Raw genomic sequence first — 24414 nt, 5'->3', positions numbered from 1 at the left:
TGATGTCTAAGTTGTGCTTTTACTAGTAGTTCTAAACAGGTTTAGGCTTGCCCAGGCAATGGTGTGTGTAAACATTGGATCATTTTTCTGTTCCTTTTTAAAATGCAGATTTTCCTGGCAGTACGTACTACAGGGAAACTTGCAATGAAATATGTTTATAAGAGCAAAGAAGTTCTATTTTGTACTTTGCAGTAAGGTCATGGAGATGAAAATGCATGTACAGATGTACATTTATAATTCATGAACATGGTTATGTGAGTGTCATTACTTCAATGCCTGTATATGAAACAAGTAACTTTAGCAGTAGATTACAAATATTTTTGATCTTTGTAGTAGTCCTTACAGCTACTGCTGTCGAGTGTTGGACAATTTGTCAAAGTGCAATAAAAGATATCACTATAGTACTAAATAGGCAGAACATCCCTGAGGATAGATCTCTGGTAGGAATCTGTGGAATAGCTGGTGTTAGGTATTGCCTGTAGCCCAGACCACAAGTGTGTTAGAAGATACAGGAAAGCCTTTCTGTCATGCAGGCTGTCACTGAATGACTTAAAATGTAGAGCATTTTTGAACCTGCTGTCAACACTATCTAGAAGCAATACAGCTGCCTTACAACTGGACTCAACTTTCACTTGCAAAATGTGGCACCCTTTTTCACCACAAATAACCAAAACCTCTGACACTTTATTTGCAAGGTTTTGTCCCTTTTGATAGCCCTTCTGCTAAAACTGGCAATTACTGACTTATCCATGACTAAATTACTGCTGCTGTTCTCTAGAAATCTGGGCTTTACCTGATGCTCTTCCATGCAAGTGGTATGTAAATCAACCCTTGCTAAACATTGAGATTTGACAGGAGCAAATTGCACAGCAAGATAGCTGCAGGCTGCCTCATGTTCCTCTTGCTGTGTTTTAGCAGGAAAAAAATTATTCTGGCAGCCAGACATTGCACAAGGAGTATGCAGAAGCACATCTGCTTATCTAATAGTCTGATTCTTTAATCTACAGATTTTAAGAGATGCTTTCATTAACTGGATGAGATATGCTTAGCTGCATAACATAGTTGTTCAAATTAATGTTTTGTAGGGGAAAGAAAAAGCACAGGCAGATGGCCGGGATGGTTGAATCACACACACATGCTCGATGTGTGATGTATTTTTCACTATATGATCCATAGAACTGTATGTGTTTTGCAGGAAACAAGCTTTTCTCACTGATGTGCTCAGGTTTATTGGAAGTATGCTGATTACCCTGGATGTGTGTACAGACTGGAGTGAGAGGCTGGAGATGAGCACCATGGAGAAAGGGACCTGGGGCCCTGGTTGATAGTGAGTCAGACGTGGGGGCAGCCACGAGGGCCAGGTGTGTCCTGGGGGCATCAGGCCCAGCATCAGCAGATAGACAAGGTGGGGGGGAATTGTCCTGCTCTGCTCTGCATTGGAGCAGCCTCACCTCCAGTGCTGGGGGCAGTTCTGGGCACCACAGTATCGAGCTGTTTGTGTCCAAAGCAGGGCATGCAGATGGTGAGGGGCAGCTGAGGGCACTGGGTCTGTTCAAGCTGGAGGAGACTGAGGGGAAACCTCACTGCAGGTACAGACTCCTTGGGAGGGGAAGAGGAGGGGCAGGCACTGATCTCTCTGCTCTTGTGACCAGTGACAGAGCCTGAGGAAATGGTCTGAAGTTGGGTCAAGGGTGGTCTAGGTTGGACATTAGGGAAAGGTTCTTCACCCAGAGGGTGGTTGGGCACTGGAACAGGCTCCCAGGGCACTTGCCACAGCACCAGCCTGAGAGTTCCAGGAGTTTGATCAACACTCGGAGGCACATGGTGGGATTCTTGAGAATGTGCTATTCATGGAGCTGGACTTTTGTGGATCCCTTCTAACTCAGGATATTCTATGGCTTTAGCAGCAAAGGTTTTGAGAATGGGAATTAGATTCCCAAATCTGTGTTGCTAAATGACCAACCTCAGAGCTTCAAATCCCTGATTTACCAGAAGGGCTAAAGCATTCCTTGTGTGCCTTTACTCCCTTTTCCAGCACATGCCTTAAGTCCTGTAGGGCATGGTGCCCTCAGGTGCCCTTGGTGGGCCCCACTTACCAACAGTGCTGCTACCCTGCAGGATGGAAGCATAGGAGATGATGTGGCTGTGAACTGTGAGCTTTTGCCTAACTGCACTCCTGCTTGGCAGCTGCCTCTGAATGATTCACTAATGTGTTAAAATGTGAGAAATGCAATCCAAAACCAAACAGACTTTCAGTAAGTTCAACTGAAATGAAATTAATAGACATTTGAAGTATTAGAATAAGGTGTTACAGTATTGCATATAAAAACTTTATAGGAAACTGTGAAGTGGAGTTATTCGTCTACCTATTAAAAAGCCAGACTAGATGAGGCATTCCAGTGCACAGAGGGTCTGGGTTATGTTTCTGCATTTAAGTGCAACAGGACCTGCAGTAGGGACTGTTTTGTATTGCTTGTAAACAATTTACAAATTTTAATAAAGAACAGTTCCTTCCACTGTGTTCTTTTTTATTTTGAAAAAATGTAAAAAGAAAACCCTGAGGTTTTCCTTAACATAGGTGATTCTGATAGCTTTCATTAATTGTGTTATTAACAAGGAGTGAGTTTGAAATACTAAAAATTGTATTCTCCGTGGCAGCATAGCAAAGACTCACAGATTGGTTTAGCTGCTGGCAGCTTTCATACCTTGCTTGTTTAAAAAAAAAATCTGGGTAGGGAGTTCCTCTGGTGTTGTTGGATTTGGACTTATTGGACTTAGTTTTGTTGATACTCTTTTGTCTGTGTTTATGTAAAGTTATCTTGGAAGATATTTGAAGATCCAGCTCTATAAGGAGTGGAGCAAATTGCCCTTCATTTCAGTGGGACAGATTAGATGGAATCTGTAACATAGGGTTTCAGTTAGTATCTGAAATGTGCAGACAAGGAGGAAAACATAAGATGTGTGGATTGTGTCCTTTTTTTTTTACATTTACTTTTTTAAAAGGACACTATCCTTAAAAACAGATAGGCTGCCTCAAAATTGTCTTTCCGTGCAGTCCTGCAACTGATAGTTGGCCTAACACTTTTTGCAGAAGCAAATGGTTTTCTTCTCAACAAAACCTTACTAGGCGTAAATAAAACTGGCAAGTTATTACAGATACCTGGATATTTCATGATTCTTTGTTCTTTTTTGTGTGTTCATAATTAGAAGAATTTTGATTTTGAAAGCCTCAATGAGTTTCAGTATTTTAGGTGTTGAATAATTCATTATGAACTTTGTTTACACACTGTTTATGTCCTAAAGAACCTCAAGCAACTTATTAAAAAAGGATTTTGCCACATTCCTTTATTCAGAATTATCCTCTGGTTAATTACATTTGGCAAAACCTACGCTATGTTTATGTAGAGACTGGTACTCTGTTGAGCCTCAGTGAGGGATGCCTGAATCCAAGTCAGGATTGGGAGCTGCCTGTTCTGGATCATGCTAGGGAACCCCTGAGCCCTGCATACCCAGTGCTGCAGAAACCAAAGGCCAGCTGAGACAGGAATGATTAGTGCTCACAGGTAGAAGGGACAAAGCTGGGTAGCAGCAGAATAAGAGACTGATCTTGGGCAACTTGAAAATGGAACAAAACCCTTAGTCCCTTCCAGCAACACAGTAAAAGCCCTGGAAATGTGTCTGCAGGTTTAGGATTATCCAAATGCTAAACAGCATGTTCAGCCCTTAGTCAGCATAGGGGAAGCCTGCAGAAGGTGTCTGTGTTTAAGAAGTTGGTTTTGGCATTGCTCCTGGAATGCTCCCAACATTTCTTGTTTTCCTACTGATTCTCATTCTAACTTAGGGGTGCCTTAGTGTTTCTAGGTCAGGTGTGAGGAAGGCAAAGGAACAAGTGTGGAAGGAAACTGTATTGGAATGATTTGTCAAAGCTCATGAGAATTCTGCACAGAGGAGTTAGAAAGAAGGTGAAGTTGAACTGAACTGCAGTGGTACCTGTTCATGGAGTCTGTGTGTCCCTCTATGTGCCTCGATCCCAGCCTTGGTGCTCAGGCAGGGCTGTGTGGCAGCACTGCAGCCTTACCTGCTACAGCCTAAAGGCACAGCAACAGGTATTGCACTTGGGTTGTTCTTTTAGCACACCGCTTAAAATTGTAATTCTGTTAGGCAAGATGGAGGCAAAGGCAGCATTTATAGCATGGTTGAAAGACTTTTAGCTTCTCCTGTGGTCCTTGATGGGGTTATAAGGAGTAGGTTGTTTATCAAGCTGTCATGTAAGCTTAGAAAAAAGCTATTCAAGTGCAAGTTACTTTGTAAGCCAGAACTTTGTTTTTAAAGAAACACAAATTTTGCATGTAACATGGAATGTAGGAAAAGGTAAAGTTGCTTTATGGGCCTCACCAGTGTAATGAATTCCAGCAGCCAAAAGTTAAAGGATTTTGATAATCTGAGCGTCTGTTCATGTCCAGGTTGTTTGGGATGGAGGGAATGAGACACTATTCACTGAAGAGTTGTCTTGTCTAAATCAGAATATTATGCTTAGATGAAAAAGTAATTCAGTTGCCTTTAGTTTAGCTTGTTTTAATTCAATATTATTTCAGTTCATGTGGGTTTGAGTCAGAGGTCTTAAATTGAATGAGTGCAGAAGTTGAAAGCAAGGTACATCACAAGCATTTAAGTTTAATGTGGGTTCCTGTAAAAGTGCTGCAAGCCAAAGTCTTCAGCCACAGTTCAGCATTTGAGACTTAAATAGTTTTTCTCCATTACCCCAATTTTGAAACCTTGTGATTTAGCTTGAATTTCACCTGTTCTGGTTTTCATTATGAAGTTTAGCATTTTGCTAAACACATAGAAATGGGAGATTAAAGGCAAAAGAAAATGCAGCATCACACTCCACCACTACAGAGCTTCTTTTAAATAAAACCAGGGTATTGATCTGCAATGGTCTGCAGCAGTTCTTCTCAAAGGTGACACTTGGCTTTTTACTTGGTTTCCTCTTTAAATCCTTGGAATCTTATGTATATTTATGATGCTGATGCTGAATTGCAAGGTCTAAAGACATTTAAATTTGTTTTTTTGCATAATACTGCCAAGTCAGTGATAAAGTTACAGGTTTTGTGCAACAGCTTCTTGGCTGGCATCTGTGCTCAGAGCATAATGATGCCAATACAGTGTCTGTGAGACAGAATCTAATGCATATCCTGATAGCATCAGTTTGTCCTAGCAAATGGAGGACTGAAGGATAGTTTGTAAATAATGTGTTTATTCACACCTCTGGTAAAAGCCTAGAGTTGCAAAGATAGCTAGATGTCCAAATTAGTTTTTTGTTAGCTCTCTTGATTCAGGAATAATTTGAATGCTAGATATTAACATTAAACAGTCTCACATACTTAAAATAAGACTGAGAGGAAATGGTTGTTTCTGTGTTAAAATCTCTTTCATAGACCAGTAGGAACTATCACTTTAGCTATTAAGTGAACTTCTGCCCAGAGTTAATAAAAGAAGAATTCTGGGGATGCAGAGATCATACACATTGGTATGTTGGTAATGCACAGCCCAGATAATAACCATGAAGGCCGGGTCTCCTAGCTGTTGATGGTTGTCTTAAAAAATGTTGGGCCAGACACTTTTGACATATTTCCATGAATAACTGTGGTGTTCACTGGAGTAGAATGAATCCTTCATATTTGCAATGTGTTTCTATGCTTCCACCTTTCTGGGATATCAACTTCAGTGACAAAGTGCAGGGAGCTAGAGGAGATCAAGTATATTGATTTTTAGTTTAATTTTCTTGGGTGACTTGCGTATTATTATGGTAATATGAAAGTCTGCAGAGCCAGGATACAAGGCTAATACAAATTAGAGTAAAAAATTTGAAGCATAGGATTTCAGAGGAAGAAGTTTAGACAACTGTATGAAATCTTAAGCTAGCTAGGTTAATAAAAAATGTGCAAAGAAACAGCATTCTTATAATACAGATTTGAAAGTTACTGTAAGAAAAGCAAGTGAAGTAAACTATCATATTGATTAAATTACCATAATTACAACTGGAGTGTTACATGCTGGTTTTTAAATGTATTTCTTCTCAAAGCTGCCCTGGACTAAATAGTCAAAGCTGCTTTAGAAAATTTTTGAAATTATTTAAATTAGCTTTGTGAATAATGTGCATGTGGAAGATAATCTGGTTATGAGAATCTGTCTGCTATGGACACTCAATGGGACCTGCTTGCCCTGGCATAATGTAATTATTAGTTAAAGTAAAAAACAAAGCCCTGACAAAGGATGAATGAAGCTGTGCTTGGGTTGCCTCCTGCTAGAGGTGACTGTACAGCTGAGAAAGTGGATTAGGATCTGCGTGAGAATTCTGCACAGCGTGAGATTTGTTGGGTCTGATGTTTACTTCTCCCAAGATTTTTGCCTCCTGGTAGTTTTTGATTAACTGTTTGGGAGTTGAAGTGAACTTGTAAATTTGGTCCATTGGCAAGATGTAACGTATTCCTGAGGTGGAATGCTCAAACAAATTCTTGTTTGTATTTATGTAATAATTAACCAAGGAAGTGTTTGTATCTGAATACACTGAAATAAATATTAAGCTTGGATTTTTTTAAAGTTAAATTGAAGGTTTAGTCAACATATCAAATAGTCTTATTTCCCACAGTGTCTGAAGTAAAATCTGATTTTTGCACGAGTATCAAAACATGCCAGCTCATAGAAGGGACCCGTGTTGAGCCACATGCATGTTACCACCCAGGTGCGGGCTCTGCTGTAGGTGAGTGAGCACCACTCCCTGAGCCTTTCCCTGCTGCTCCCAGTTTGTGCTGCCAGAGGTAAACAGGAAGCTTCTACACTCCTGGAGCCTTTTCTCCCTTTACTCAGCACTCTGTGAAATTAAAATAAACATAGAAAGCAATTTTTGTATCAGAACCTCCCCCAGTGCAGAGTTCCTCCTGACCCCCCAGACGCGCTCCTGCAGCTGTGTCCCCGGTGGGAGGAGCTGCCAGCGCCTGGGCTCCGGGGTTATTGCTGTGCTGGGAGCACTGCTGGGGGAGCAGGGAACCTTCCAGCTGTTCCCTGCACATCCCACCTCCCAGTGGCACAGCTGGCCAGCTCCTGGGCTCCGGGGTTATTGCTGTGCTGGGAGCACTGCTGGGGGAGCAGGGAACCTTCCAGCTGTTCCCTGCACATCCCACCTCCCAGTGGCACAGCTGGCCAGCGCCCCTGCCCCTGCTTCTGGAGCTCTCCTTGTGCTGGCAGCCCCCGTACCGGGACCTGTTCAGAAACACACTGCCCTGAGCCCCGCATCTGAGCACAGCTCAAGAACAGATGACACAGCTCTCGCCAAACATGAAAGCAGACGTTCTTGAAGCCAGCGACTTGGGAAAATCCTGTGTAAACCGAACAGAATGCATTGGAGTTCTACAGGCAGGTCTGCGGCAGATAAGGGCTTTATCACAGGCTCCACCCTGGTACACAGAGCAGGGATTGTCTTGTCCTGCCCCACTCATCCCCCTTGAAACTATGCATACAGGAGGGAAGATCAAAGCAAACACCTCCAAAAATAGGTGAACTTGAAACCCATGACCCCGCTAATGCCCAGGTTAAGAATGAAGCAGTTGACTGTATGTCCTGTTCCTGTTTCATGGTTAAATGGTACAACTCTGAGCAGTGCATAGCACTAATAAAGTTTGGTGATGTCAGCACAAAGGTGCTTTTTGGTACATGCTGCTGAAAAAAGTCTTGGCCACAGTTTTCTGCTGTGTTGCAGCTTTTGCAGTTGCATCATGCCTGTTGCAATAAAGAGTGTTTTTCTTTAGCCTGAACTGCCGCAGGCATGTGACTACATGACAGTCTCCACTTAGAAAAAAAATCTGTATTCTCTCTGGTTTGTAAATAAGTTCAGAAAATGGCTTTTTTTTTTTAAAGGAAAAAAATTAAAAAAAAACCCGAAACAGACTCAGCTGTAGTTTTTCCAAATTATTTTAATTTTAGTTGTTATTCAGGAGGATGATTTAGCTAATGCTTATTTTAGAAATTAATCTTTCAATTTTTGTGGAATTGCTACGTACTGTTAGTCAACTAAATCAAACTGTTGGCATAAAAACATCTTGTTTGATATTCTTGGTTAAAAGCAGTATTAAAATGAGGTCTGTAATCTGCCCAATGTGCTGTGTCCTTACAATCCAATAGTAATTGGTGAGGACAAATATACCCAGCAAAATGTAGATGTTTAATAATTGCAATAATTTTATAATTGCAAAAATGTATTTATCCTTTCATCCTTCACTGTTGTCTTGGTATCAGTTTAAACACTAAGTAATTCAGAAATATTGCAATGCTCTTAATTTGCATTCTGCACAGACAAAAAATAGCAAAACCTGCAGCTAAAGAACAAGGCTAAAAATTACTTTTCTCTTCTTGAGATTGCACTGCCCCATTCTATTTTCTGGAAGGAGCATTGTGGTACTGGGAAGGGATACGAGGGGAGTCTGGGCTGAGCAGCCACTGAGCTGCTGTGGCAGAATCCCTGGCTGTCAGCATCGATGGGAAAAGCCATCCCAGAGTTGTCCCTGGGGACTCCGGGGGTGACCAGGCGTTTCCCCGTAAAACCCTGTCACGGGATTGTCAGCTGGGGATGCTGGCTTTGCCCTTAGATTCTGAGGGTAATGTCTGGCAGTATCGGTGTGATGAGGAAACAAATGTCTTATTTTCCGTGAACAAAAGGGTCGGGAGAAGGGAGCAGGAGCGGCTGCAGCCCTATAAAGAGGGCAGTGACTGAGCAGAAAGGAATTCCCTGCGGTGATTGGGGCCTGATGGTCTAAAGCTTGGTGCTAAAGCCTGAGATTCCAAAAGCTGCGGATGGGGCAGGGGAGTGGGTGTTGGCATCAGCTAGAACAGGACATGGCTGGGGTGCTGTCTTTGTAATGTAAAAACTTCGGGTTTTACTTGGTCTGCAATTTTCCCCTGGCAGCAGCACAGTGCAGGAAGGCCAGCATGCACATGCTCCCCGCTGCAGTGCGTGCTGAGGTGCTGGTCCCACGCGTGGAGCCTCTGAGTCACTTTGCTCCCTCTGGAGAGCACATGGGAAACTCCCAGTGGACTTCAGTTCATTACTTAGTTTCAGGATGATCCAGGAAAAATATTTTCTGTCTTCTGCTCTAGCAGAGGCAGTGGCATGTTGTCTGAATCTTCTGATGGAGTTTCCAAACTATGTTTTTCAGTTAAAGACCATAGTAATTTTAAGTGTTAGGTGTATGATTGCTTAAACCCTTTTGAAACCTGTTTTTAGTGGAGAAGAGTGACACACTCAAAATCTTTATTACACTCAAGACATAACAAAGATGGAAATACTTGTAATTTATCTCTTACATTTCTTAAATTGTATGATAGGTATATACAAATGTAAACTGCATGTACAATTCACAGATCAAGAGTTAGCGTGTGTGAATGCTGCTCAGTGCAGTGACTACACTATGGGGGGATCCTGGTGCTGTTTATGTGCTCACATACACGGACTAAAAGCTGCTATTGCAAGGCTGGCAGGGCCTCTGCTGATCCAGCAGTCCCAGGAAAGCTTGCTGCTCCTGCCGCAAGGAGCAAGTCAGACTTCAAACGGCTCCGGAGACTGTTCAATAACTGAAGTAAGGCTTAGTAAATATCTAAGAGCAAGTCAGCCACATTAAGTTGTTAACAGTATTGCATTTCCCTAGGAAAGGTATTTCTTGGGACATCAGGACAAAGCCACCCAACAAGCTGTGAGATAAGCAAATAGGAGTTCACAGTTCATTAACTACTTCCCAGTATCTGCCTGCAGTCTCTGTAACTTGTTACAAAATCTTAGGTACGTTTGCACGATCCACTTTTGAGCTCTTTCCTGTCCTTATTTTTGTCTGTCATGTTGCTGTGCCTTATTAAAAACAATATTTCAGAACTTCTAGTGAAAGTTAATACTGATGCAATAGATGAGCCTTGTGGTTAAATACTGAAGTAACTTCTATTCTGGTAATGTCCTGTTACATATCTTAGAAGAATGCCAGTGTTGTTTCTGACTCCTGAAAATGAGCATGATGTGTAAATCCTGTAGACTCCCATGTTCTCATAACTCCTCTTGTGTAGGCTCTGGTTGCTGCCACATCTCCTCCTCCCAGTCCTGGCTGCAGGGAGGTAGAGCCTGGATGCTCTCTGGCTCCAGGGCCGGGAGCAGGAGGTGATGGTGGGGAGCTGCCCTGGGGCCAAGCCCTGCTGGGGCAGCAGCACCTGCACAGGAGCTAATAGGAGCAGGTGTTTGGGCCACTGGGATCTCCTGCAGCCTGGAACCAGCTCTGGGGTCAGTCCTTCAGGTTGTGTTGGACCAAATCCAACCCTGTCTCAGAGCAAACAGTAAGAGCACTTGCCTTTTCTCCCCAGAATTTTTTTCCTCAGTATAATATTTCCCTAGTGATTTTTTTTTAATATTAACCTCCTAGTAGTTTCCATTCCTTAATATATTTTTGGTATTTTTAGTTCTCTGTTTAAGATCTATCCAGCTGCTTAGATGCTCAGTATTTTTGCTCTGCTATTTCCTCAAATCTTTAAGCACTGCTTTTTGTCTCCCTTAATATTTTCCTCATGTTAAATTTAAATAATTGGCCTTTTATCTTTGTCCATCTTGCTGCTTCTGCTGTCTTCTTTTAATTTCCTTTCAGAAATATGGTCACATTATTGCAGCCAATAAATATTTTTTCTAAGATAAGATATACAAGAGCTATTTTGGAGCCCATTTGCTCACTATAGCTTCTCTGTTTTGATTATCCCAGTCAAGGACCAGAATTTACATTAAGTATTTTTGCAATATTCTCTGGGAACAGCAGACCCTTTAATTTTTTAGAAATATGTGAAAGATTCCTCTAAGTGGATTAGAAAAGTTTGCTAATTTTGACAGATGATATCATTGCAGAAAGCCGTGGGTTTATTTTCTTGATAGCTGAGAAAACTGATACAAATGATGTATGTATGGGACTGATGTCAGGTAAATGGTGTGCAGCTTTGTCAGTTTTGTGTCAGCTTTGGCTGATGTGTGTGTCTCATTTACTGTTGTGTTTAAATTCTGAGCTGAGGAGGCAGGCACATGCTCCAGAACTACAAGGATTTTGTGCAGTAGTCCTGTGTCAGTTGAGAAGGGAAGAGAAGGTCATGCTTGTGATCACTTGACACTCCTTCTGCCTTGTGGAGGCTGAGCATCCCTTCTGCATTGGGACATTGGTGCTTGCTACTGAAAAAAGCTGTCAGAGATTCAGAGTGGCAATTTTTCCCTTTGTGGGAATGAAGAATGATTATTCTGTAGGTGGTTGTAGTTTAGTGAGAGTTCTGATGGACAGAGTAAGAAGGTTCTCAGGCACTGAATCTACAGTCTCTTCTGATCCCTTGTTTTTATTTTTAGATGTTCTATTTTTAAACACCTTGAAATACAAAAATATTTGCTTTTTTCCAGTTAAAAGAAAACCCATGTTGTGACACAGCATGGCTCTGTCTTTTTATAGCTACATCAAATACGTGTTGCTTAGGATAGTGCAAGAATATACAAACAATAATAAAGGCAAAAATGAAAAACCAGCAGTTGATACTGTAACACAAGGTGGAGGGCAGCAAAAATAAATTCGGTAAATAAATGTGTTCTCAATACTTACTCATTCCATACAAAACAATGATCTGCTTTAACCATATTGTACTGCCAGTACCAAAAGTAGTGCAGGAAGCATAGACAGTATTTAGTACATAGAATATATTTTGCATCCCCTTTCTTGGTATTAATGTAGCAGTTGTGTTGATCTGTGAATGAGTGGGTGTTCAGGAGCACGCAGAGGGGGGAGCAGAGTGGATTTTGCAGGTGCCAGAGATGCCAGGGCAGCCGTGCCCCTCCTCAGGCTGCGGCTCAGGAGCAGCAGGCCCTGAGCTCACGGGGTCAGCTCGTGACTCGTAAATATTATTCTTGTCAGTGCAGAGCAGATCTGCTTTGGAGCCTAAAACAGCAGCCAAATGAATAATAACAGCTGACAGCAGCGTGGTACACGCCTTTAATTGCAGCCTGCCAGTCCAGCCTCCACTCCCTGTGCAACGTCAGATGCTGGGGTTGGAAGCCCGGGAAGAGCCTGGGGGATGCCTGGCAGCCAGGTTGTTCTACACTGGTGTTTCCACTTCTGTGGCTTTTTGCAGCCTGTTGAGATGTGGTTTTGTTTTAGGGTTGGTTTTTTGTTTTGTTCTGTATTTTTCTTAATCTGCCAAGCTCATCTTTTTCCAGCTGCTCAGGCTTTTGTTAGCGCTGACACAGACTTTTATTTGCTTACTTATTGCACAGTTAGATCACACCTTTCTCTGAGAAAACCTCAGAGAAGCCAAGTACCCATCTGCTGCCATCTGACCCACATGGCTTGGCCCAGGGCTGGACCTCGGGCTCTTTGGCCAGCTCTGACCGTGTCCCAGGGGTGCTCTGTGGGAGTTACCAGCTCCTGGCTGGGGCTGCTGCAACAACAGGTGTGGGCCAGCTCTGCCAGCCTTGTGCTGCTGGCTCTGAAGAACCTTCTGGAACAAGGAGACCTGGCCCTGTGTCTGGATGGTCTGTCTGGAGAGGGGTGGAGGGAGAATGTGCTGTGTGCTGGACAGCAGAGGGCAATTAGCAGCTGAGAGAATTAGCCTGAGTGCACCCTGCAAAGCAGGTTCCAGTGGACCCCAGATAACCAACTCAGGTGTAAATTGTCTCCACATTAGAGTGCTGCATTTTTATCTGGAAGATGAAAAGCTCTGGCTAAAAAAAAAGCTTGCATTCTCAATAAATATGCAATAAGAACAAATCATTGGTGTAATTTTTAAGCATATAGCCTTGACCTTTGGGAAATATGCAGCCTGGAGTAAGATGAAGAGTTGCTTCTATAACTGCTGTGATGTGAAGCTTTTTCAGATTATTGATTATAGGAATTTTTAATTTTTTTTTTTTAATTTCAAAATTCAAAAACCAGTTAGTTGTTAAGTAGTTAGCTGGACAAGGTTATAGTATGAGTTGGAAGTGACTGAAGGTGTCTAAATTCAGGTTAGACTCTATTGTAGTCATTGCTCATGCTTGGAAGGGCAAGAACTTGCGAGTCGGTGGTGTCCTCTAGACAAAACACTCCCTGTTTTCTTGCCCAGAGAAAGAGATGGTAGCCGCTGCACCTAGCCATGCCACTTGTGTTACCTTCCTGGAGAAGGAAGGGTGAGAGCAAAACTTAACTGTGGCTGCTCAGGCACCACTAAAGCCTGGGCTTATTTCTAGATCCCAGGGAGAAGTCTGACAATAATCTGGTAGTGATTTGCTGCTTCTCTGCACATTTGAATGTAAGGCTGTGTTTTGAAAGGAAACTACTAAGGAAACTGCCATTTAATTTGAGTTACATTTTTAATGTGAGCTACTTAGTGCCATGACTCTCAGCTGTCTTCTGTGCCACTGCTTTACTGGGTTTTTGGGCTGCTGCCTTTTTGTTGAACCTCTCTCTGCATGGTTTGCAGTGTCTGTGGTCATGTGGCTCTCAGCTTTGATTGCTGCTGTGATTAGAGCTGGGCAGGAGTGCAGGGCACCTGGGCTGCCCTGGCACTGCCCTCCTGCTTCCCTGCTGGCTCCCAGTGCTTTTAGGGGAAGAACCCTTTGGCCTTAATCACAGTCAGCAACAGTCAGTGACTTGCCTAAAGCTGCTGTTTTGCAGACAGTGTGCACATTTTCCATGTACCCTGTGGCTTTGCAAGCTTTGTCCTCATTCAGCTCACTGGGTCTGATGCCATGGCTTCCAAAGGGAAGCTTGATTGTTTGCCCAGTCTCATTTCTTACACTTTTGCTGTGGCTTACTCCATCATCTGATATGGAAGCACGTTCTGTATAGCTTTGTGAATAATCTAATTATCCATATTTATTTTGATACTGTACCTTTTTGTCCATCCTTTTTCCAAGTGTAATATCACAAATAAGCTGATGGATACACTGAAGGAAATTATGTTTTCTCCAAAAACTCAAGCTTCAACTAATATTTTCAGTCATATGTTTTATGACAATCAAAAAATTGATTCTTTGTTTTCTCAGTGCTTCCAGATTACTGCTACCATTGTACAGATAGAAAATGAACAAGGTTCACAAAAGCTAAGCTAGTTTAAGGTTATTATTTTATTGAACATCATGTACACTTGTGGACATCCAAGCAAATTGCTGAGATTGTGTTTTCAGACATGTTTACTTCTGCTGTACTATATTTGAAAGCATTCTTTTGATTTAGGTTTGCAACTGTTCTCCACTGGTGTTGGCAGTAATGGATCTGCATCAGGGTAGCAGGGGTTGGAGGCTTAAGAGAAAAGACCCATAAAGCCTACAGCTTCTATGCTTTCTGCAGTAGCAGGGCTTAGTGGAAGTTAATTTAACTTGAGGTAAAAATTCAGTTGGTTTTTATGGCACTTGACATGAAGCCAAGCTGTAGGCCTGGTGCAGCACTTGGTGTTAGTAAAGTTGTGTGGTTCATTTGCTCCTGCAGAAATGTGTGCACACGAAAGTTGCCCCTCTGTAAGTTGCTGATGTCCCATTTCAAAATATCAATGCAGCTGAAGTGTTCAGGTACCTTACCTAAATTTTCTTCTTTAATCTGCAAAATTTTTGCAGAATAAGATAGTGCATATACTTTGTAATAATAAATTCCTTTTATCCTGGTGAATGTGACTTGATCTTGGATAAAGTACACCCAAGCAGTGTAGTTAAATCACATTGTTACAAATTGTAGCATTAAAGAATAAGGAGAATTTTCAGAATTGGGATTTTGTTGGCCACATATTCCTTGACAGTGTACTTGATCACTTCTCAGTGTTAAGTGTTGTAATTCCAGTATCACTAATTTCAGTATTGTGTAAGCAAAAATTAGTAGAAAAAGGGAAGAGATTAGAACTCCATTAGCATTGTCTGCCAGGCTACAGAAAATAGGTTTGGGTTTGGAGAGCAGATTTATAGCTGAATTAATAGCCTTGATGTCGACTGGATTTAAATCTGTTTGTGGGTGTATCCATGGAACCAAACTACTGTTCAAATCAGCTGGAAGAAAAACAGATTTTGATTTCAAGTGATACAGCATGAAATGTCACATGTTTTAGTAGCATCCTGAAATAGTAGTCTCTGAATGTGGGGAGAGAGTATCTATTTAGATGTCATTAAGCATGGTGACTAACAGATCAAAAGGGACTGTGAAGGCATGCAGCCGACAAGCTGGGGTACATAATTTGCAGAACATCCCTGAATACTTAACTGCAGCAGGCTCACAGCTTCCCTCCCAGTAACAGCTTATGTGCAGCTTTGACTTAAAAGACTGTAAAGGATGAGGAATTCATTGTGGTGATGGTAATTATCCTCGCTGCTAATAGTTACAATGTAGGAGTGTAATTTTTGCATCCTTAGCTTCCAATAGCTGCATCTCAGTTGGAATAATTGGGGTTCTTTCTACTAGGTTTAAAAATGTCTGCCATCTGAAATTCATTCTGTGTGTAGGTGGTCACAAAACCCCCTGGAATTACCTTCTAGTTCTGGAGGGCAGTGCAGAGGCAAGTCATCTGACACCACTTATGTATGCTTTCATGGAATGCCTGGATCAAGGAATAGAATTCAATGAAAGGAAAACATTTGGGAAGTTGGGATTCGAATAATGGTTTGCAGTTACTTAGTGCTGATGAGAAATGTAGTAACCTTTGTGATCATTGTGCTTTCCTGCAGGGCAGCAAAGGACACTACAGATACCACTGGCAGAGCCACAATGTCAAGCACAGCGGAGTGGATGACATGGTCCTGCTCTCCAAAATCACTGAGGATGCCATAGTGGAGAACCTAAAGAAACGATACATGGATGATTACATTTTTGTATCCTTGGCTGGTTTTGTGGAGCCCAGTGGCCTTACTGAGCTAATGTGATGCTAATTCTGTGTATGTATTCTCTTTAAGCAGATTACTCAAGGATGCTGAACATTTTATGTGACACTTCACCTGAGATGACAGAAAAGGCTTTGAAAACTCAGCTAATTTTAAGGGTTGAAAATAAATAGCAAAAATTATTTTAAGGTACTCTTTTTGATATGTTGAAGATTGTACCTCCCTGTATTTACACATTCACATGACCCCTGAAGCCTCCTGAGATAATGCTACTTCTAAAAGCAAGAATTAATAGGTTTTAAGTGTGTGTACATTTATTGATGTGTTGTCTTCTATACCTCTACAATTATAATGCTTTCAAACTTGCATTTCTTCTGTTACATAGCCCTATTTACAAGTTATTCTGGAATTGTTAATACTGTGAATCATGGGATGATGGAAACTGGTGAATATGTCAACGTCTGTAAATCTTCAGTGTTCTCACTAATTTTTTTTTTCTATTATTAGAATGTGAAAATGTGAAAATTTAAATCCTGGAACATGCAACCTAATGGGAAAAAAAGACTTCAGTACCTAAGGCTTGCTTTTTAAAAAAATTCACATGAAAACAATTCTTTAGGAATAGTCACTATTTCATGTTCAGCTTTTGCAGTGTAACATGAGCTGCACTAATGAATTTGGTTAATTCTAGTCAGTGATGATGTACTAGAAAGTTGTGCTGTTCCTTCTGCTTTAGCCAGGTTTTCCTACTTCCTAGTTGTAGCTGGAGAATAGTTTCCTTGAAGAGCTTAACATACTTTAGCAGAAAGGGGAGGAAATAGAAGATGTGGCTGTTTCCATATATTCTTGACAGATGGTCAAGAGCTGTGTAGCAGCTCAATTTAGCAAGGACTGATAGAGGAAAGTTCACATTGCAGTTGTTTCCATCACGAACTGCAGAGGTTTCTATTCATGTGTGAGCATGGGTTTGGACCCTCTGTTGGCTGAAGTACCTCACTGGTATTAAAATTGCTTTATAGGAGCAGGATGAAGTTGCACAGTATTTGCCAGACTGTAGTACAGGACAAGCTGTAGAATCCTTCCTGTAGCAGCACAAGTGCTTTTGGTCTGTGGAGTGCTGCATGCTCCTTGCAGTGTGTGCAGAGTCTTCAGTGCCCTGTGCAGAGGAAAGATTTTTGCTTTTTCTTTTTATGAAAGTAGCAAGATTAACATGGAGATGATCTTTCTACTGAAGACAGAATAAGAGTTTTCCAAGGGGTCTGGTGGTCACATTGAGGGATCAGTCTTCCCTTGTGCAGGGAGAAAGACTCTTTTTGCAGTTCTGTGAAGGCTTTTCATTCAAAGAAGAAGATCATCTCTTGAATATTTGAATTGTTTGCGTGTCCACCCATGAATGAACATTTCTCAGTGCTACATTGTACAGAGATGACAGAATAATCCCAGAAAATGCTGGTATTGTTTACCAACAGAAAACTGTCACTTCAAGTGTTTGTACTGACACAATGAGTAATTGATCTGTTTTATCCAAGATCCAGATGTTGTCACTGGTTTTGAATTAAATTAAAAATGTGTGAAGAAAGCATTGCAAATGAATATTACAGCAATTATGTTCATTGAGTTATAGTTCTTCTCTAACCTGTTACCTTTTGGCACCACAGTAGGAGATTCCTCCATAGGACAGTCCAGCAGGATAGATTTGTTAATTTTCCTACTTTGTTCAGAAAGCTTAGGTAGCAAGTTTGCCTGTGAACAGTTCCAGATTGTTAATGAAACCTGCACTACAACATTTTGGACCCATAGGTGTGGGCTCATTGCTAACTCCCAGCTCAATGAAAAGTGATAGTGATACCTGTGAATTACTATCAGGTGCTTCCTGTGTGTACACAGCAGCTGTAGTTCCAAAGGTTAGTGAAGTGTTTGAAATGCAGAGCATGTGCAGCTGAATACAGAATGATAAAATACTATATTAAAAATGTTGCAAAAAATCTAATAATTGCTTGAAATTGAGTGTCGTGGTTCAGGGCAGTCTGCAGGAGAGGACTCAGAGGGACTGTTTATAGTTTCACTCATGAAATAACACCACAGACTGAATTACCCAATCTCCCCAGCACCCCCAGTGCATGCAGCTGAGTAATTGTCTCATTTAGCTCAGCAGTGGCCATTTCCATCCAGCTCTGCTTGCTCAGCACTGTCCTGTGAGATCAGAATGTGTCACTGCACTGTGTTCTGCAAAGGTCAAACCAGTATTTTCTAATACTGACAGTATGACCTCTTCAGTTACAAAAGGCTAAAACCAGTTCAAATGTGCCATTTCCTCTCTGTATTTTTATTCAAGGTGTGTCATGTTTTGGCCTTTAATACATGGTTCTGTACTTAGCCTATTCTAAAATAAGATAATACAAAAATATTCCAATTGAATGGTATGTTTATATTCTTGTAAGCCTGCTAATTTAATTTTTATTAACAATTGTTGTAAGCTGTGGTGTTTTTACTATTATTTGAAGTATTATGTAATAGGTGGAAAAGTTCTTTGTCGTTGTAGTAGGATGATACTTTATGAGACTGTTTTTACCTTAACTTCTTTTGAATGCAGACATACATTGGCTCTGTACTAATCTCTGTGAATCCTTTCAAGCAAATGCCATATTTTGGGGAAAAGGAAATTGAAATGTACCAAGGAGCAGTAAGTAAATCAGTCTAAAATATTGTGCAGTTTCAGGAGCTTGGAAATATTATTCTGCACAGTTTAACTCTGGGAAGCATTTGTTTCTGGGTTTGCTAGCATTGTGCTGGCCTGGGAGAACTTGGCAGGTGGTCATTGCCATAGACTGAGTAGTCAGATTGAACTCCCTGCAAGGCAAGATCAGTATTTCAAGAAAATATTTGTATTGATTAGCTCTAATCCATATTAGGTATCACTCCTTGACATGTTCCTGCTCCTGCAAAGGCAGTTTTTAAGCTGTCATATGCACAAAATGGCCATTAGTGGATTTGGAGACTGATTTCAGAACTCTCTAACTGGACAAGAACAATAAAAAAAGCGAGGTGCCAAAATTAGATGCCAGTTTTGAAAATACAGCTTGAAGAGTGAGTTAGCACAGATACATTAGGGACTTAAAATTCAATTTGCTGTTTGAGTAGGGTGTGTCCACTCAGGGCAGCTGTTGGGTTTGGACGGCCCAGTGGATGAAGATGGGATCTGAGGCACCAGGGTCTGAGAGCTGCTGGGGGAGAGCTCTGTTAGCACGTGACTCCTGGTAGGATAGGCTTCAATTGTGTGTTTCCTTTGGACAAGTAATACATTTCCAGCAGGAGCCATTTTTAGAACAGGGTATTTCTAGGAGAAAATTATGGATGAGAGAAAGTTCACTAGCAAAGTCTAGAGACTGTAGTTTGTTTTTGTTAGATGCACCAAAGAATTCTAGGGGAAAATTCACTATAAAGTGCTATTTAGAATTATTTTTTCCAGAGAGGTAACTCTTCCAATTTAAATACAAACTTAGTTTGCTCTTTCTGCATTTTTTAATGCTGTCTTGACAAATTATTCTTTATTTCCCCTCCTAGGCACAGTATGAAAACCCACCACATATTTATGCTCTTGCAGACAGCATGTACAGAAACATGATTATTGACAGAGAAAATCAGTGTGTCATTATTAGGTAAGAAAAAGATGGGTAAAAAGTATTTCATCTTCTTCTGGTGTTTCACCTTGGTGAAGCAAAAAAGTTTATTATATCGTGAAAAATCTTCTGTCCACATCCAAATCCCAAAAATTTGGGGATTTTCTGGGGTAGCCAGAATTTTCTGACCCTCCTTTTTGTTTTCCACTAAAATCCTGATGACAGCTGAACCACAAGAAATCTCTTACTCACCCAGCCAGCTTCTTGTCCAATGCCAAAATTACAACAGCTTGAATGACTGCATGAGGGGGCTGGATTAACAGCTGTACAAGCAGATACTGTTAAATCCAGCAATCCCCCATGGACTGCATTTATCATGGGCTTTTGTTCCTTTTGGAATTCTACTTGCATTCACTCAGAGACAAAAGGAGAGAGATACTGGGAAATGAATTTTCTCTTCACTGTTAATCTCTTTTAATTATTAAGCGATGGAATTCACTGTAGAATTATTACTAAACTTTTTTTAATGGCAGGCATTATTTAAGTGACAGTCAAAGTGAATTTTGGGACCAGAGTTATGCTTTGTTCTCATCTGTGGGTTTTATAGGTGGTGTGTGATAAAAGACAACGTGTGGAGAGCAAGAACTGCAGGATCCTGCAGCTGGGACCCTCTGCCCCATCCCCCTCTGCTGGGGGATGCAGTGCAGAGCACCTGGAGCTGCCCTTTGCCCATGCCCAGAGCAGGGTGGGGCCTCCCAGGGCTGTGCAGGGATTTTACACCTGGGAAGGCCAAGCAGGTGGTAACAGTTTGCTGGGTTCAAGGAGGGGCTCCCTGCTCCTGGGCCCTTGGGATAAAGGAAACAAAAAGCCCAGAGCTCTCCTGCCCTCACTGTGATGGCTGAATTGTTCTCTGAGCTCAGTCTTTCTCTTTGGAGAACTGATACTTATTGCTGTGCTGAAGTTTATTAGACACATGCAGTCAAATTGAGACCTGTTAGGAATGGGTAAAATTGGGATTTTGCTTTTGGCATAAAGCAACATCTCAGAGAGTGGGATGTTTCACATGAAGCTAAATTTATAGTGAAAATCTTTGAGCTGTTGTGGATTATGAATAAAAACCCTATTTTTGATCCTGTGCTATGCCCCACAGTGCAATGCATGCAGTCACATTGAGAGAGTTCTGAGATGCAGATCTGAAATACAAACTTAGAGCTTTAATTTTACATGAGAGTTCTTGTACTTGAATGCTGGGTGATGATGTACTTGAATGCTCTTAGGAGTGTACATTTTGTATGTGGAGAGTGAAACTTCTGCTGGTGTTAATTGAAATCTAGTGCAAAACTGAAACAAGGATCATGTTTGCAGGGGACATTTTAGAGGCTTTTTTTCTGCATGCACATTTATTTTTCCTTTGATATTTTTATTACAAACACTGTAGAAACTGTGGAGTAGACTTACAAGTAGTTTTCATAATGGTTTTTGATTTTTAGGACACTTTAAAATTCTTTTTATAAATAATAAATCAAGTAACTCAGCTGCTCACTAAATTCATATTGTTTGGTTGCTGTTTTAATCTTTCAGATCACATTTGATTTAAACTGTTTAGATACTGCTTGTGTTTTCTGATTTAATGTCATCACTATTTCCAACAACCAAGGCTGGCTTTGGGAGGAAGTTTCTTGAAGTTTGGAGTTTGCTTGCTTTATGTTTTATTGTGTGGACCAGAAGGCACTGAAACTGCTGCAGACTGGCAGCTTCCAGGATGCTGCAGCTCTTGACTGAAATGAATGTTCTTCCTAAGTTAGAGTCTGCTACCACTCCATCAGTTTCACATAATAGCTGCCAGGGGTTTCCCATTTCTGCCCCTAAACTGGTGATTCTCAAAAAACTGAGACACAGCTGTGTGTTGTCATTGCCACAGAAGCTGCTGAGCGTAAGCAGTTCCAAATGAACCTTTGTGTTCAGTGAAACATAGTTTTTTCTGTGAAAAATAGTCCTGTGGAAGATGAGTGATGATAATATGGTTATAGTGAGGTGCTTCCTGCATCTCTGCTTCATAACTAGTCTGAATTTGGAGTGACTCCACTGAAAATCCCTGGTGGAACAGAAGGAGCAGAACCAGCTAGTACCCAGGTTTTTCCATGTGTGAGTAGGAGATTTCCCTGCAAAGACAGAAGGTAAGAAATGAGGTGTAGAGTGGCCCGGTTCACAGCCCGGTCACCAAGGCAAATTCTGGCTGCTGTTGCCTGTGGAGGCAGAAGGGTGGTGGGGAAGGGGCAGGTGCACACCTGCTGTGCCCTCCCACCGTGTGCTTTGGGCACCTGTGGCGTCTGCCTGCAAACCTGGGAGGGGATGTGCATCCCACAGGCTAGATCTGTGTTTCCTGGCAGGTGAAGGAAGCTCCCAAAGGTAGGCAGAGCCCCTTTTACCTGGACATGAATTCCAAATGCTTTTAGACGCTGATTAAAAAAACCTCAAAAATCAGTGAATGACCTGGGAAAGCAGATCCGAAAGAAAATGCAATTCTCTGAAATGGTGAATAGATGGCAAATAATCTCTTTTCATATGATAATACTAATTTAAAAAGAAAAACTGTTACCAAACAACCTTTCCAAGGCCAGGGAAGCCTTTTTCATTAGCTGAGTAATTCCAGCATATTTGCATATGTGTTAAGAAAGTTTCCTGTGCCCATGTCTAATCCCAGCTGAGCTGCTTTGCATGGCTGCTGCAGAGTAAATAAACAATGAGGTGATTCACGGGCTGCCTCCGGGCTGGACTGAGTCCAGGAGCAGGCTGTGCTCAGGTGGGAAGAGGGAGCAGTGGCCTCAGGTCTTCCCTGGCTCTGTGTGCATGGGCAGCAGTGCAGAGGAAGTTCACTCACAGGGGTAGCGTGGCTGCACTGGACTTCATTTCTCATTCAGTTTATGTTTTACTGAGGCATGATATTCAGTTTAGACCTTTCTTGAACTAAGTTTGTCAGTGGCAATTAAAAGAGACTGTTGGCATTTCTGCCCTGTGTGGCATGGCAGCCCTTCCAGACTGTCAGCAATTATTCTTCTTAATTATTATTAAGAATTGTCTCTCGTGCCTTTAATTCCTTTTGGGCTATCACTGTCCTTTAACTGAGAGAGTGGAGGTTATGATTAGTATTTTTCTATTATGTAGCAATAAATGCATTTCTTCAGAGTGTTGTTAAGGTTTTACCTTTCTATAAAGCTGAGGACTTTATTTTCACGTTGCTTCTGTGATCCCTGCCAGGAGATGTTGCTGTTGCTTTAAAGCAGTTTTTCTTGTCTGTAGTTTTAGTTTGCATTTGCCATTTGTGTGGCAACATTTGAGTCCAGGAAAGCAGTGTATAATGACTGCATATCTGGAAAGACAATACATCTTATGTACTACGAGTAGGAGTTAATGAAAAGATCATTTACCACCTGAACTGCTTTTAGTGAACAACTCATGTCTATCTTAAATCTATTAAGTTCAAAATTCAGTATGAGATTTCTAGTCAGCTTCTATATCTCAGCTTTCCAGAAGACTCAAATGACTGATCATGCTGAAAAGAGCCTGACTGGAAATATGGCTGAATTTTAATGAGGAAGTGGTAGAAACATAAGTCTAACACTGTAAGATAAGTTAGGTTAAAGCTCTGATTCTCAAGGGAGAAATATTTCACTGAAATCATGCTACTGAGGTGTCTCTGAACATAATTGCAGAAATTTTCTGTGTAAACAAACTAAAAAACTTATCCAAACACATCAGAGTATTTTACATATACAGTGTTCTTTACTGGCAGATCCAAGAGTTCTTTATAAATATTTGGTATTAAAATTTCTACATTGTCCTGGTGATGTAGATAAGCATCACTTGTATTGTTCTACAGCCATGGATACCATGTTAAATGTCACTCAGAAAATTTATTTTAGAGAGAAGGATGATGCTGTGTATTGGATCTTGCTTCTCCAATTACTGATTGTTTCCTGTGGGAAGGAAGCGAGGAGCAAAAAACATTTCCTTCTCTGTTTGTTGTCTTATTCTGATTTCAGCTAAGTATTAATTGACTTTGTGGAAGAAAATGTCATTTTTCTGAAGTGGCAAATAGTGCTAGAAGAAACAATGTATCTTTCAAAGCATTCTATTTTTTGTTAGTGTTTGCCATTATGTGCTAGTTTTATTTTTAGCAAGAAAAGTCTCTGAAGAAATTGTTACACAGTCCACTTTGAGCCATTTTAAGAAATTTTTCAAGCTCTAAAAACCTCCATACTTCCAACATACTTCAAGCTACCAAGTTAGATGATTCTTACATCTTCTTAGAATAGTGTTAATAGCAGCAGAGCAATAAGATTTATGTGAAGCAGCTGCATGAGAACCATTTGGCAGGAAGGCACAATTTCCCTGTTCCATTTGAATACCTTAGCTTTACTGGGGGCAGGATACCATCCCATCAGATAAAGCTACTTAGGTTCATAAATAATGCATCTTCTTGTTTTATTCTGGTTAATTGGAGCAATTTGCTGGTCTTTGATCAATAAAAACCTAAAACTGAAAAACAGTGCATGCATGCATAAATCTAAAGAAACTCTGGAAGGCAGTCTTTTGGCCAGGTTAATGTACTAGAAAGGACCACTTAGATTGAAACAGAGCTTGATTGCTCCAGGTCAGTTCTGTGGCAGACACTATGGAGTAAGAAATAAAAGCCACACTTAATTTGAGCAAGGAGAAAATCTTACAGAAACGTGTTATATTTTTACTGTGTGATAAATAATACCTGATCTGATTTATTCAGTGTTTGGCCCTGGATTCTCCACTCTACTCATCTGAAAACTGCAGTTTGTAAGCTCAGAGTATGAGTCAGGTTCAGTTGGTTTGTCTGGTTTTACAACAGGAAGAACAAATTTACTGCCAGCA

The 24414-nt window shown here is 41.1% G+C and overlaps 1 protein-coding gene across 1 annotated transcript in view; it reads left to right on the top strand.

Annotated features, from left to right (window-relative positions):
* MYO1E (myosin IE) overlaps nt 1-24414 on the top strand; it is a 74523-nt gene that overhangs the window by 13813 nt on the left and 36296 nt on the right. The window contains exons 2-4 of the mRNA XM_018913789.3: nt 15737-15880; nt 18483-18572; nt 19454-19548. Of these exons, the coding sequence (XP_018769334.1) occupies nt 15737-15880; nt 18483-18572; nt 19454-19548 (329 nt within the window). The remainder of the gene's footprint in view (nt 1-15736; nt 15881-18482; nt 18573-19453; nt 19549-24414) is intronic.

This window comes from Serinus canaria, chromosome 10 (genome assembly GCF_022539315.1).
Source record: "Serinus canaria isolate serCan28SL12 chromosome 10, serCan2020, whole genome shotgun sequence".
Lineage (NCBI taxonomy): Eukaryota > Metazoa > Chordata > Aves > Passeriformes > Fringillidae > Serinus > Serinus canaria.
The sequence above is the reverse complement of the archived record's forward strand: the minus strand, read 5'-3'. Positions and strand labels throughout refer to the sequence as shown.